Here is a 16,225-nt window from a genome sequence, read left to right on the forward strand (position 1 = left end):
AGCTCCGAATGCTTAAAGAAAATAATTTGTAAATATTAATTAATATAAATCTGTGTCAAACATCAAACTTTTGATATTGATTTGAGAATAACGGATCTTTTTGTGATACTCATTGAGGTCAGGATTCTGGTTTTATCAAAATAAATTTGGTTTAAAGATAGAAAATGAAAGTAACAATTTTGCATATAATCTAATTTTGATGAAATATTTCATTCACAAGTGTAGATATTTTAAAAAACGAAGCCAGATTTTCCAAATGACTTAATGATAATACATTATACAAAGTGTGTCTAAAATTCAAAATTTCCCAAATTATTGATTTAAAAAAAAAAAAAAAAAAAATCAAACCTATTATGGGTGTTGTGGTCAATTCTGGATGAAACGTAATTATTGGCGTTTTAACCATCTTTGATGGTGCCTGATTAAAACGTCTAAAAATTAAAAGCAAAATCTAATCTGGTAGCATGTAAATTAAATTATGCAAAATATTTATCATTAAATAAACTGGTTAAAGTACCATATACTGGAGAAACATTTTAATAATCGTGTTTTTTGTCTTCTGTTTATCAGGCAGTGGGAGAAACATCCCCAGTTGCTTCTTCCTCCTCCTCCTGCTCTGAAGGATTAAATTGCGCTGTTTTTTGGCTCGAGTCTTCATAATCTGGTTATTTCTGTACAAACTACGATAAACCGACTGCAGACGTCGAAATGCTCGCTACCATCCGCAAACAGCTCAGACACCATCCTGCTGTGAGTAATGCCACTCAACGGGGATTCAAAGCGTCATTTTAGGGCTCCGAATTATCTTGTTAAATTATGTGGCTAAACTTAGCTTAGCTTTATGTGTTAGCATTCTGACGTCAGCACTGTAACTTTAGAACGATATTAATTTAAACAATAAAAAAACCGCGTTTGTTATTCATTTAGTTATTCTAACTTTGTCAAAGCGAGATGTTGCAGATGCGTAAAGTCAAATAAGGTCACAGTTGTGTGTGTAAGTATGAGTTAAACATTAGCCAAATAGAGCATATGTAGCAGATTGCTACTAGTTACCTGGTTACTAACATGCCTCTCGGGTCGGAAGCTAGTTTAACCTACGTACGTCTATCTATGTGTTGTTTTAATGTGTATGGGCGGTTTTAGACATTAGTTTGCTGGGGTTAGCTCTGTCTACCTGTTTAGGCCTGTGTTTCTAGTGTAAACATGGTGTCAGCTGTCAATTGTAGTGTGGTGGTGTTTTTTTTTGTTCTGTCACTTTCAGCTCATCCCACTGTTCTTCTTCATTGGAGGAGGAACTGCCATGTCGCTCTTGTACCTGGCACGCCTTGGCTTGAGAAACCCTGATGTGTGGTAAATTATTGCACTGTTTTTGGTGTACACATTTGTTAAAACTTTGTTAATTTCAAATGAACTACAATACAAATTCAACAGAATCCCACGAATACAGTGCTGTCAGTCTCTCGTTCCATGGTTGTATTAATAAGCTGACTAATATTTGTAATTGCTTAAACATACTGATTATCAATATTGTATAGATTTAATGCATTCTCCTGTTAAATTGCAATCAAACCTATATACCAATACTTGGCAGCTTCTTTTATATATCTGTATTGTATTTGTATAATTATCATTTCTACTGCAATGTGTGCACTTGTATTCAATTCTTATTTAATTAACAGTCTTTTACTTAATTATTTATGTTTCCTTTTTCATTTTGTTTTTTGTTTAGTGTTTAATATTTAGCAATTTTCCAAATTCAATTGATTGCAGTTTTGTAGAAAAGATAGATTACTTAAGTGAACAATTCTAGAAATTTCTGTCAATAGCTTGCAAGTATTAATATTACATATATTCATAGATGATTTTGGTGATTTTAGCTTTAGGCATTTGTATTATTAATCCTGCTGTAAAGTTATATTTTTATGAAAAAAAAGTAAATGATTGAATTATTTAGGCATATTAGGAATCAAATATCCAACATATTAGTTGAAATGAAGTCTGCAGAGCTCTCAGTAGTAATAATGTTAATTAGTTGCTATTGGATTTAAAAAGTTTTCTGAGTTGAAGCGGTTTTTGCTCCTTTCTAAAGATCACATTACAGTGTCTGCTCAGTTGTCTTCACAAAGTTTTCCTTTTTTTAGCTGGGATCGTAAGAACAACCCAGAGCCCTGGAACAAGATGGCCCCCACTGATCAGTACAAGGTGTGCCTTTTTTGTCACTCTGAAATCCATGTGATTTTTTACTTATTTAACCTCTGTATTTTCTGCACCTAAGAAAGTAGTGGCTCTCAGAGTTGTGATGGTTTTATTGAGGGCTCATAATGGATCTTTTCCAGCAGTTGCTGTTGATCTCTTGATAATTCCCTCAGCTGGGCCAGTCAAATAGCCTAATCGGGTTAATCGTGACCTGTGCTAACCAATCACATTAAGTTGTTAATGATTTCACCCTTGGTCAAACGTCTGCAGAGTATACGTATTTGTTAAAGATGACCTTTAATGCAAGCGTCCTCATGTGTAATTTGTGTTTTTAGTTTTTCGCAGTAAACATGGATTACAGCAAACTGAAGAAGAATGGTCCTGACTTCTAAAGACCTAAAAGCACAAAGCTGAGCTGATCAGTGGTGAAATCCTCCACAGGGATGGATGCAGACGCAAAACCCGCACAATGATCCGTATTTAAGTTTGGCATCTCACCAGCATTTTGAAAACTTTATTTTGCTCATTAGCATTGAATGTCAATAAAGTAAAGGAGTTTATTCTTCTACATACAGAGAAAAGAACACGCTTTCCATTGTCATTGTTTTATTCACGCCTGCTGTCATAGTTTGAGTTGCATCATCATCACCTTTTGCATTGTTCACACAGTCCACGCATTGCTTCTTTTGACCCCTCCATGCTTTGTTTACAACTGGCTGCGTCTATTTCTGCTTCACTTTCTCCTCGTGTCACCTTTGCTCTAACTCTGCTGCACTATGGCGCGCGCGCACACACACACACACACACACACACACACACACACACACACACACACACACACACACACACACACACACACTACTTGGCTGCTGTCCAGGGCTGTATACATGAGCTGTTGTAGGGTGGAGACCGGGGTTGGAGTCGATTACATTTTTTTCAATTACAATAATGTCTTCAATTTATTATGCATGTTCAGTTACAACTCAATTATGATTACGATGACCAACATTTTTTCCAATTACTATTATTTATTATTTTTCACTGAAAGTCAATAATTCGGGGTCCCCAATGTCATGAAATAACTGGAAAAGTTAGGGAATTTGAATTTTTCCAGTCTTGAAATGTCATAGAATATTTGAATAGTTTCGGAAATATAGCCTATTTTATTTTAATGTTTAAAATAAGTTAAATCCCAAAATCATGAGATCTAGCAAATTCACTCTCCGCCTCATTTATAAAACTGCGTAGGTTAGGTAGGTGACTATGAAAAGTCATTTCCGAAATTGGGCAGTTTTGGGGCCTACTTATGCACATTCATGAGTGGGCGTGTCTTTAGGTGTTCACTCACTTCATGTCTCGCTCTTTTGCAGGGTGATCAGTGATCACCAAACTGATTTTATTTTGCTACCCACACACATTGTTTTCATCCAAAAAACTGCACATTACTGTAAAACACATGGCTATTTAAGTGGCTTTTGTTATTGTGAGTCTGTCTCAGCGCTTCAGGGTCCGTGTTCATCTCAGCAGCATTCATTCAAACTCTCATTAGAGTGTTAAGTTGCTAAGTCACTTTCTCTGCCATTGCTCTTCTAACTACAGGAATAGTGCATTTAAAGTGATAATCATTTGTTCTATTTCATAATATCTTGTGAGATGTCTCACTGTGGGATGCAACCTCTGTCTGCATTCCTCAGACGCATTTACTTCAATCTGCCAATCCTGATTGGCTAGTGAAGCGCGTCTGTCCACTAGAGGGTAACCCACAACTTATAAAAGGAGGACACGAACAGACGTGCACCATTCAAACACCTCTTCTTCTCTCAGCTATCTTGCATTTTATTCCAGTCGACGGACGCTGGCAGAACTAGCGCCTGCTCGAGACCAAAACAGGTTGAGAAGTAGGTAGAATACAACTCTTACCTTGCTTTGCTTGGTCGGTGCTGTACTTCGCTGCCAAAAGGTAGTGAACCTCCGAGCCTCAGCCCCGGCTGACGGCTCGTTCCAACGCGGTTGCTCCGGCACACGTTGGTCCCCAGCGGCTCTTTCACTCCGGTGTTAGCCCCGTTGCGTGCTTGTTGCAGCAAGGCCAGTGCGTTGACCTCAGCACACCTCGCTTTGTCTCGGTCCCACTGCCCTTGGCGCCTACAGGCCCATGCGCATATCAGTCCTTCCTCTGGGCTCTCACGAAAGTGTTTAGCCTGGCTCCAGCTCCAGATACTGCGGTATCCGAGCTTCGGGCACCAGCAAACAGCTGCTGTCTCGAGACCCAATGCTGTCCTCAATGTCTGAGATGGTCCAGTACACGTTGGACTGCATCCCTGCTAGCACCTGTGCTAGCTACCTCGTGGTAGCGCAAGCTAGGCCACCTGCAATCCTGACTGCGTCATGCTGTGATGGAAGCCAAGGCACCTCTTACCGAGGGAGCAGGATGCTCTAGGGCTAGCCTCTGTCCGTGTAGGCACGAAGTCTGCTCCAACTGCCTGGGAAACTCCGGGCTCGCGTCAACACTGCGTTCGACACACGGAGCCTCCACAGGAGGCTGGCACGCCAGATTGGACTGTACGAGCAGGACTCCTTCCCTCCTCACGACGTCCCTGTAGAGGCAGGTGAAGTAGAGACTCCGCTGATGGCTCAACCTGACGACCCCCTCATGGCTTCACGAGGATGTCCTCGTGAGGGCTCCACGCCCGTCTCCTATCCTCCCCGCCTGGACACGATGGACGTGTGTAAACGTGCTGTGACTCGGTTGGCCATTCCGTGGCCCACCGTAGTGACTGAAACCACCAGGTTCCGCTACAAAGGAATGCTTCCCTTCCTGTGTTTCCTGAGCTGTTTGTTGAGCTAGCGCGCCCCTGGAACGACCGTTTGTTCACCGGGAAAACCCCTGTGTCGGGTGCTTCATCCCTCGACTGTGACGTGATGGAGAGCCTCGTACTGCTTTGCATGCTGCCAGTGGAGCCCCTCGTTACGGCTGATCTGCTCCCTCAACAGCCCGCTGTGTCCCCTCGGAGGCCCGTGTTGCCGTCTAGAGTGGACCGTCTCCAGTCAGACCTGTCCAGTAGGACATATGCGGATGCTGCTCTCTCAGTCAGGGCACTGAATGTCCTCTCTCTCCTCACTGCCTATCAGGCTGAACTCTGAGGATTTCGCCATGTCTCAGGAACCTGCGACAATGGAGAAAATATCCACTGTTGCCGATGTGTGCCTCTGCTCCCAATGCTGCTCTGTGCAGGCTATGGGGAAGGTGATGAGCAACATGGTTGTCCAGGAACGAGCACATTGGCTCAACCTCGCCTCGCAGAACAGAGTGTCATCCTGGATGCAGACAGAGGTTGCATCCCACAGTGAGACATCTCACTCATATTACTCATAGAACCGAGATTATATACATAACCTAAAGTTTTCTCCAACCGCTGCGTCGAAGTGTGTCACAAACATGTCAGATCAGCGATACAAGGCGATATAACAGGTTCGCCAATGCGCCGAACCACAAGAGCGGAGTACACCTCCGCATGAACAAATAGTGCTGACACTACAGTGTGTGTTCACTGAGGAGGCGCGGCACCGGCAGCAGGCAAGTTCTATCTTTAGTTTTATTGGTAGCCATCACTCCTTCGCTAGCAAGAAAATCAATGATGGACTTTCACAAAATTTTTTCATCAGGTTGGGGGTGGAGTCCATGGGTGGAGTTGCCAGCGGAGGGGAGGGGGTTTTTTTTCCCGATTTGACTTGTGACGTCACAAATCTGGAAATTTTGAAATGGAGCAATTTACTGTTGTAAGACTTACAAAGACCACAAAAAATGTCTGGATGGATTTATTTCACATTTTGTGTGTCTGTAGACTCGTGATCAAAAAAACTGCAAAAGTGGATTTTTCATAATATGTCCCCTTTAGTGCTTCAGATCTAAGTGATGGAAATTTGGTAAAATATTTTGGAAAACATTTGTAATTCATTGAGAAAAAAGTGTGGGAACCCCGATAACTATTATGTTCCAAATTACTAAAGTTCAATTACAAATAAATAGAAATTTTGCATTTTCTGAAGAAAATGCAAGTGAGGATACAGCTGCTGCGTGAGGGAATTCAGATATCCATCCATCCATCCATCCATTCCATTCTAAAAATGTGAACAGAGCTGAAAAATCACTGCCGTTGAAGGGCTGTATGTCAAAAACAGTTGAAGATAGAGAAAAGTTGAAGATAACAGTCGAACGAAACAAACAGCTGAATATTATAAAAGTTGAACGGTTGAAATTGGTTGAAGAATGGCTGAATAGCTGAAGTTCAAACCTGAAAAAGAGGATTTCCCTACTATTATAATAATGGGAACATTTTTTCACAAAAAAAAATGCTAAAAACATTTTTTCTTAATCTGCGACAGAGGAAATAACTACTGTAAATAGTAAAGTAACAATATGACAATATTTAGAATGCCTCCTAAGCCTGAAATAAATGGATCAGTTTGGACCCATGTTCTGAATCAGCTGTAAAATACACAAAAAATATTATCTAATTTGTTTTTCATCTATTGGTTACCTTGTTAGGCTTCCTTATCCATTAAAATATTGGTATTATGTTTTTGTTGTGGGCATCTGAGCCTCTTTCCTGTCAATATATGTTTTGTTTTTTTAAATGGTGAAATGATCCTCAAGATTCACTGACCGGTAGTGGGAAAAGTTGGTGTGAACCATATTTTAAAAATCATTAACGACATAGTGTGTAAGCCATAGAACTGTAACATGGTTCCCCAGGTTTGTGTTGGATGGATAATTGAAGACGTAATTGAAAAATGTAATTGACCCCAACTGTGGTGGAGAATGTGGTAATTGAGTCCAACTCTGGTGGCAGGAGTACCAAGTCATCTTTCGGAGCTTTATCCACTAGCCTGTTCCTCATCATGTGTGGGCCGTACGCTTTTAAAATTTCATGTTTGTTGAACTGATGCAGAAAAACAACATCTATGCGGTGTGCTGTTCTGATTAGACATTTTTATTATAGAACGTCATCGCCTTCAGCCAAATGAGTTTGTAAATGTCAACAGGTCGCGCTGTTCCTTCTGCAGCTCGAAGGAACACGACAAGGATGAAGAGCCAACGTGATGCACTAAATGTCAAGGAGACCTTCATATTTGAACAGAAGCCCAAGCCCCAGCCTTGGAACACCCTCTTTCTGCTCGGCCGCTGCGTACCACGCTCCTCGTATTTCTTCTTCACCTTGGATATTGGAAATGAACTTCTGGCACAGCGTGTAATGCTGGTTTTCATTTTGAAACTTCAGAACGGTTTCTGCTTGTTCTTGCTGTTGACTCGGTTTAAACTCCGTCAAATATCACGAGCACATTTATTCTGCTCTTAAATATTGAAACGAAATGTTAGCTTTACTTATTAAACTAAATGGTAATTCTAAACTAATTAAAAGCCAGTGTAATATGTTTGGCGAGCAGTAACAGTTAAAGGCAATGTTAAATATCAAATCTAAAAGTTAGATGTTGAATCTCAATGTTATATATCAAATCTAAATTTAAATATTGAATCTAAATGTTACATTTAAATATATATGTGAAATCTATATGCTAAATGAAAAATCTAAAGCTATTAGTTTTTATTTTAGTACTTCTGGTGATTTTGCACATCTAGATATTTAGTTTTACCCGTAGATTTATATTTAACATTTACATCTAGATTTATAATTAACATTTACATTTAGATTCCTATCGAAAATTTTGCATTTAGATTTAACATTCATATTTAAATGTAATGTTTAGATTTAACATGTATATTTAAATGTAATCTTTAGATTTAACATTTAGATTTCACATATTTTTACGAGAAAAAGATATATCAAATTTCACAAATATTGCTGTAAATCTGGTCAAAAGTTTAAAAAAAAAAAAAATCACAGATTTTTTAAATAAGGTTTGTTGCAAAAAGTTGCTGTTTACTTTAGCATGTGCCCCATACATAGGGAGCGCAATGTTAAGCCTTTTGCATATTTAACCTTGGAGCAAAACACACAAAGAAACTCAACACTCTTTTTGTATGATAATGTTTTTTTTTATATAACTTTTGATCGTCAAGATTTATACTTATGACAAACAAAGCTATCTATCAACATAGCAGGTGCTGATTGTATTTTTTAGAAAGTGTAGGCATATTTTTACATGTTCTATTTGTACACTTTGTGTTGACTGAAAATAAGTTAAGTCTAAACTATTGTTACATGATGTGACAATAAATTTGATAAATTAAACTGCACTTGAAGATTCTTTAATGGACATTAGAAACCACTGAAATTGCAATGTACGACAACACAGAAACTGACCAACTTTAATAAATTCTACCAAAAACAAAAAATTCCAAAAATTATATCAAGATGCTTTATTCATAATGCATTAAATTATCCACAAAATACTCGTTGTTGTGCCGATTTAATAGATTCAGCTCATATATATATATATATATATATATAATATATACACACACTGAAGTCAAAAGTTTGGTAACACTTTCCCATTAACAACCTAAAAAAACTAAAATAAATTATTGACACATTGTTATTATTTTTAGCTTGAGGACAATAGATAAAGGAATAGCATAATTTCTCTGTAAGGTTTAGAAAGGACAGACAATTTTGTTCTAGTTTGCTGTTGTTGTAACACATTAAATGGAACAGGTACAATCAAATAGGGATGATTAGTAACTAGAAAATTAAACTCTCCAAAATATAAAGGACATCTATGTTCATCTGAATTTCCTATTGTAAGGAACAAGTCATTTTTGCATTGGTGCGATTTTATTAAACAGTTGTGATATATCACACACAGTATATGGTGACCTCTCCATACTTAAAGTCAAATTGTTTATTCATTTATTTATTTATTTCAAACAAACAAAAAAAAGAAAATGGATGAAAACTAAAACAAATAAACAAATCACAATACATTTGATTCATTTGACAAAGGATAGGAAGAAGCCTGTGCTTGTCTAGTCCTACCCCTGTTCTTCACCACTAACTAAATGCAAAATCCAATGAAATAAACAAAATTGACAATATAAATAAATACTCCAATCGAGCTATTGATAAACAGAACAACAAACAAAATGAACATGTGCCATCAACATCTGTGAGACTTACATTCTCCTTCTTCATTGCTGTACTTTGCAAAGATATATTTTTTGTAAAAAAAAAAAATTAACTGCATTATATTCATACTTTAATTGTTTCATCAAGATCATTCCACCCACACCCCAAAAATGGAAATACACATACTTTTTAAATTAGTCCGTGCATATTGTTGTTTCAAGTTTAGTTTCCCTCTGAAGTTATACCCCCCTCCCGTCTGTCTGTGAACAGTTTTTGTATGTTTATTTTTTTTGCTTTATATATTATCTGTGCAATCTTAAATTCTACCAGATCCCCCAAACTTTATGGTGTGTGATTCTAAAAACAGTATATTGGTGTGTTCATAATACCCTACATTGTGTACTATACAAAGAGCTGTTTTCTTAGTGTGCTTAGTGATTGTAAGGTGGTTTTGTAGGTAGGTTGCCCCATACTTCTACACAGTAATTTAAATACGGCAAAAATTACTCAACATTTACTTTATACCATATACAATACAATTTGTCGGTGGTTCCCAAACTTTTTGTGCCCAAGGGACACCAAAGGACAAGTAAAAATCTGAAGGCACATGCACCTTTTGTGCAAAATCGCCTTTATCACACGTGTCATCACTCATATCATGTACAATGTCAATTAAATGTGCATAATTATTTTCTAATGCCAAATAAAATGTGAGAAAGGCAATTATATTACTCTTGAAATATTTAATAACATTAAAAAAAATGTAGGTATAGAGTTGGCTAATGTATTGTGAAATGAGTGTATACAAAGTAGTAAATTAAAAAAATATTTTTTGTATAGTTGTATATTGCAATGAATGTATGGTTGTCACAAAATCCCACGGCACACCCGGACTTGCCTCACTGCACACCAGTGTGCCACGGCACACCGGTTGGGAACCACTGCAATACGTTATGCAATACAGTGATTGTCATCTAACATCACCTTAAAATAATGAGGCACACAGAAACTAAAAAGAGAAGAAGAAAAAAAAAATCCACTTGAATACTCGACCAACTTTATTCTCGACCTGCAATACAACTTTTGTGGAGGAGAGAAACAATGATTAAGATTCACACGGGATAACACATCTCATAGCATTTGGAAGGATGTTGATCTAAACTCAGCAAGTCCCATGTCCTAATTGCCTGTGCACACACACACACACACACACACACAAATAAACTGTAACTATAGCTCATTATAAAAGCCCTGTACATTAGCAGAGTAGTCTGGCCTTTCACTGTTGGCTGAAGAACTCTCTTGATCATCAGATCAAAGAGTCAGCGCTGAGTGGTCAGCTTTGGTCTGATTGTCCAATGTTAAGAGTTCAAAGAGCTCTGTGGCGATGAGATCCCTGAGGAGAACCAGCTGACCTGCATCTTTAGCCTTTACACTCCTCTGCTCAGGCCATTCCTTCTCAGCCATGTTGAAAAAGAGAATAATAGAAAAGTAATGAGGAAAAATAATGTGTAACGAAGCTCAGGGGTGATCCCGGCTGCTGAAAATTCTCTGTAAAAGGTCACGCCAAATGTCAAGCTATTCAGAAACATGGGCGAGTGCTTAAGATTCTCGGATTCTCTTTGCAAAGGAAAAATCCTGAGCAAAGCATCTTTGCCACAGTAATAGCACAAGATAATAAAGGAGGGTTTATCATCATATGAAATAAATTACATACAGTATAGTACATACGCTTTGATATCTTCAACAAGTATTTATATACAGCCCATCATCATCTTCGTCCTATTAGTGCACGTGTTAAACTCGAGGCCTGGGGTCCAAATCTGGCCCTTTAGAGCATCCAATTCAAACAGTACAAAGAAAACATGAATTATTGTGTAAATTACTTCTAGATATCTTAAATTCACCAATTTAATGAAACTTTACAGCATTTTTCCGTTGTTTATTTCACATGAATTACAAATTGTGGAAAGAACTCTCCATTTTTCCACAAATATTGCAATTTTCCACAAACAATTCCACAAAATTCCTCTAAATTACGCAAAAAATTGGTTACAAAATCAAGAACTTTTTAATTGAAGATCCGACAAGGACTGATATTAAAAAGTTGGGCACAATGATGTTAAAATTCTTCTTTTTCCCACCAAAAATCTGTGGCCCAATGAGAGTAATATTTGGCCCCTGAATTAAAATGAGTTTGACACCACTGTATTAGTGCAATATGTACGAGTGTGTATTATAAGTGACTCATGTGGGTTTGGTCTGTTTGTCTGTCTGATTTATTATAGAGTAATCAATTACTAACAGTTACTTATTGGAACAAGTAGTGAGTAACTATAAATAATTACTTTTTTAAAGAACATTACAGTACCTTCCACTGTACCTAAAACCAGCATCTACTACTTGCTCCGCAGTCACGATTACAAACTTGGCGAGGGCTTCAGCTCACAACGTTCTACAACTTTCCATAGCGACGTCTATCGGTGAGAGTTGGCAAAACTGCTTTTTTCAGGTTGATAAAATAAATGAGGAAGTTCACCATCGTCCGTTATTTGGTTATCAGGCCATTGTACAGTATATCGTGCATCCTTAGCAATAATGATTAAAGAACTAGTTTCAATTTGGATAGTCAGAATAAGCTTTTGAAAAACCCCTCTATAGTGCATTGTTTCCCACAGAGTGATGGATGGGAAGAGAAAAGCATCACATCAAGATCAATTTTTTATAACTTTTATCTATGTGTCAATGCTGTCTCAGTAATGTTTTAGTTCTGTCTTGATTAAGGCGTTTTAGCTCGGCCACAGACTTAAACACATGCATCTATGCATTACACAGCAAATGAACATTCTTCCCTCCCTGATGTGAGTAAAAGCCTTTCCGCCGTCTCATTTTCACCATTCACCTCTTTGTGTATGTTTTTCTTTCTCTTACAAGAATGAGTTAAAGTAGTGAAACTCAAAGAGTTTGCCAGAAGTTTTATTCTTGCTAAATCACATTGATCCTTTAGAGGCAGCTCAATGAGAATGACAAAGTGCCGTTTTGCAGCAGATGCACATAAAGGTCAGGGTTGTCGGTGCATTTTTGCATGAGGGATTGAATGAGGACACTGCAATTTAACAACCGTTTCAATGAGAATACCACAGGAAAGTAATCATTAGCGATATCTCAGGGACAGAGAGGCAGTGTGAGCGCGCTTTATGTGGTGTTCCAACACATGCATCACTCACTTTGGAGCTCATTCAGCACCAGACTGACTGGATGGTTAGAGACTGTCTCGTAAATACAAGGTCTCTGATTTCAACCAATAAGTTCTCACCTTGAGAGGGACATTACGGGGCCCTGGATAGACTGTCAACCAAAATGCCTGCTATGAAGAAGAATTTGCAAGGTAAAGTGAGATTCTTTTGTAGCTTTTTGTGTCAGAGTTAAAATAGTAAGAAGATGCGAGACATGGCAGCAGCTGCTAGTAAACACATCAGATCCAACTTCCCATCATCCCTGGCATCTGTGATTTGTGAGAACTGTTTTTCTTTTCTTTTTGCATCCACGGAAGGAAAGCAGGTCAAAATTTAAATAGCTGAAAATAGAACATCTGGCTGGGCCTTGTCAGTCAGCAGTGTGTAATGAAATATGGAAATTGGGGCACTCTTCAAAGAGATGCGAGCCTCTCTGTGCCGTCCTGTGTCTCCAGCAGGCCTCTCAACATCCCTGGTGGAGCCCCGCCCCCTTTGAAACGTGTGCTACATTTTCCAGGTGCTGCCGCTGTGGCCCAGCCCGCTGCCAGTGCCAGCTCGTTAGCGCTCACAGCCTGGTAGAGCTGGCAGCTGGCATCATTAAACTTCAAACCAGCGATCGACCTGGGGTGCCGCCGCGGGGAAAGACCGCCCGCTCGCCCGCCTGCCAACAGCTTATTAGAGCCACACTGACACCATCAACCAAACTCAATTCACATGATATCCAAACACCAATGACTTTGCCACAAACTATACTGACAGTCATTGTATCACACATCATTTAAACGTCCACACATGGCTTCACCCTAACTAGGGTATGTGGTCAGCCCGGGGGAATAGCACCACATTTTCGGCCCTGCGTAAAAACCATGTTGTTGGGCCCCTACTGTAAGTTATGTACACATTTGCATTATTATTATTTATGCTTTCTTTTCCACTGTAACCTAAATGACTCCATAACCATTGCGTGTATTCTTTAAATCTGTTCTACTATATTTTAGTGGTTTATTGAATATCTATTAAGGAAAGACATGGTTTCTTGCAGCTGTCTATCTCCCATCCACAGTTCAGACTACCTGCCACAGCGCCGCAGCAGAAGCACATGCGGGTGGTACCATTCGCACTGTTTTAAAGAGTGTGGTAGCTCGTGGGCCCTGATGCAACAGAAATAATTGTTTTTAGTGCAAAGCTGTGCTTAACAACTAGCTTATTTCAACACAGGGCCTTTTTCATTCCAATATAAATAATATAAACATGTTTAAAATGGATTTCCATACATATATATAAATATATATATAAAACAGACGCCTGAGCCTTACACCCCTTTGTCCGACACCCATGTCGAACAGGTGGGAAACATAAAATCACTTAAGGGGTTGACCTTGGTCCACCAAGGAAAGAGAGAATGTTAATGGGAGCAGAGGCAAAAGAATTGCATTGACCTGTACTCTCATGCTGCATTCACACCAGACACAGTGTGAATTTTCATGACGAGGGCTCTGCGCGAATGCTTCTGCAGGATCTGAAGCTGAAGAGCCGTCAAAACGCTCGACGCCGGCATTTCTGGATTCACCAGGTTAACCAGCGACACATCCAACTCGGTGAGTTTTACTGTTTGCTTCAGGAGCTGCACCAAAACCTTTCTGGTCCGGTCCCGGTACACAAAACTGGCCGTGTCGTAGAGATCCGGGTGGTCATACACCGTCTCCTACATTACTAAAATGGGTGAAAAGACTGATTTCCCCATTGACAGCCTGACATCATTGACAACAAGGACTCTGATTGGCTTTCGCGACTGCGCGTCACGCTAAACATTTGCTGGAGATCAATATTTTCAGCTCAAGCGAATGACGCATGTCACGGAAAAACGGGAGTGCGTATGCCACGGCCAACGTTCCCAAAAATAATAGTTAATAAGAGCTTTTTGCATACATTTGCAATTAGAGTATAACGAGCCGCATCTCAGTTAACCATGTTCAGTAACATGAACAGTGGAGTCAAAGCAGAACAAGCCAAAAAACAAACTCTTTCAAGTCTTTTAGTCTCCAGCCGTAAGGACATTAGCTGTACTTGCTTTATATTTGTAGCAACATTCATTGAAATGAAATAAACATCTTACATAAGGTGTTTTGCCAATTTAACACAAGTACAAGCATGAACATCAGAACCACTCAAGTCATTTACAAGATCACAGTTTCATTTAGAGTATCATATTACACACAAAAAATAGGAGAATATCGTGTGTGTTTTTTTTTTTTTTTTTATTTTACTTAGTTTTATTCATCAAGCAAAATGTGTTTGTGATTAGCCACAACTGCTAATTCTACTAGGCTACTAGGAGTCTTGTATACCAAATGTGCAAAATGTCATTATCTACTAGACACAAAACATACTATCTGGTAAACTTTGTTTTTATTTTGCATTTGCCAGGGTGTTCAACTTTTATCACAGTGAGATGTAAGGTGATACTAACCAGATCACATCTGATTGCCTCTAAACATGTGGCCTCCTGATACAATATTAGTTTAGTTTGTTTGTGCTTATTCTCTGACTGGGATTCAAAGATTCAATTTGCACTCAATCACTGTGAGCTTTGTGGCGAAGCACCCATTTCTCAGCCCACCCCGATGACGCACATCAGGTCGAATCCCCCCAGATTGGCAAGCCTCTGCTCTCATCCTTTTATTTCCTCAACATGTCTGCCTCCCCAAATACTGCTGCTGGGCACCAGCAGAGACTCAGTAATTTTCCTCTATGATTGAGTCATGAATGAGAATGGCTCGATTATTTGGCAAAAATTGGTCTCCTTAGATTCATTTCATGTTCTCTGGTAATTGAGAAGCCTTTTCACTTTTTACACTTCCCCCAGTCTTCATATTTCCATTGCTGAATTCTTATGGTGGGTGGTGGGTGGAATACTCATTTCTTTTTCAGCGTGGTTGGAAAATCTCCTGATAATTTCTATTCAATCAGCGTATTAACATACCACATAGTCTTAACAGAAACCCAAAAGCCAATATGTGAAATCTCAGAGTCTGTGCGCCTTCTTTAAATGAAGTTTGACCTCCATGATTCTTCGCAGTTCATTGGAACTCAGGCTCTCCCTTAGGTTTCCTGAACCTTTACACCCTAAAGAACGTCACAGCTACTGAAACCCTTCTTGAAAAGAGTCTTTTTTTATTATCTGTAGCAGTCTTTATTCCTAACTGAGAGGAAGCTCTTCCTACAATAACAACGTTCTTCTGGGATGGCCAATAATCCATTACTGGGCTCTAAAGGTACCGCTGGGACACACAGTCTCCAATGTGAAACTGCTGATTTTGGAAATAGTATTCTGGTTATAATTCAGCTGTACTTTTAATGAACACCTACAAATATCAAGGCTGGAGAAAAGAAAAAAAGCCCAAGCAGGCAAGAATTTATGAATGCACAAAGGAGTAATAGAGAACAGAGTAAGTCTGATAGAGCTCAGAAAGGGCAGCATCTTGTATTTTCTTCTTTCTTCTCTGTTTGGATGGGCTTCTCTTAACGAGAGCTGTGTGTGTCTTACAAACAAATGAAGCCAGGGTTAATAAGAGGTCCAGCAGGACAACTGGAGAGAGTGGCTCACTCTTTAAAGAATCCCTAATGAGCTCCCTTTGCTTCCTGGGAGACCTCATGCATTGATTTATCTCAAAGCCGACGACATAAAGGTCACCAGTCCACCAAGTG

The 16,225-nt window shown here is 39.0% G+C and overlaps 1 protein-coding gene across 1 annotated transcript; it reads left to right on the plus strand.

Annotated features, from left to right (window-relative positions):
* The first annotated feature begins 592 nt into the window (after positions 1 to 592).
* Positions 593 to 2,780, plus strand: ndufa4a (NDUFA4 mitochondrial complex associated a). Its single transcript, XM_028456321.1, has 4 exons — positions 593 to 750; positions 1,262 to 1,350; positions 2,142 to 2,202; positions 2,532 to 2,780. Exons 1-4 carry the CDS (start codon positions 709 to 711, stop codon positions 2,586 to 2,588), a joined length of 249 nt encoding a protein of 82 aa, XP_028312122.1. The 5' UTR covers positions 593 to 708; the 3' UTR covers positions 2,589 to 2,780.
* The last annotated feature ends 13,445 nt before the right edge of the window (positions 2,781 to 16,225 follow it).

Source organism: Gouania willdenowi, chromosome 8 (genome assembly GCF_900634775.1).
Source record: "Gouania willdenowi chromosome 8, fGouWil2.1, whole genome shotgun sequence".
In the NCBI taxonomy this organism is placed as follows: domain Eukaryota; kingdom Metazoa; phylum Chordata; class Actinopteri; order Blenniiformes; family Gobiesocidae; genus Gouania; species Gouania willdenowi.

Excerpts from the sequence above, each read along its gene's own strand:
- ndufa4a (XM_028456321.1), top strand. The coding sequence starts at position 709 with ATGCTCGCTACCATCCGCAAACAGCTCAGACACCATCCTGCT. Across the intron at positions 1,351-2,141 it reads TTGAGAAACCCTGATGTGTG|CTGGGATCGTAAGAACAACC; the intron begins GTAAATTATTGC and ends TCCTTTTTTTAG. Across the intron at positions 2,203-2,531 it reads CCCCCACTGATCAGTACAAG|TTTTTCGCAGTAAACATGGA; the intron begins GTGTGCCTTTTT and ends TTGTGTTTTTAG.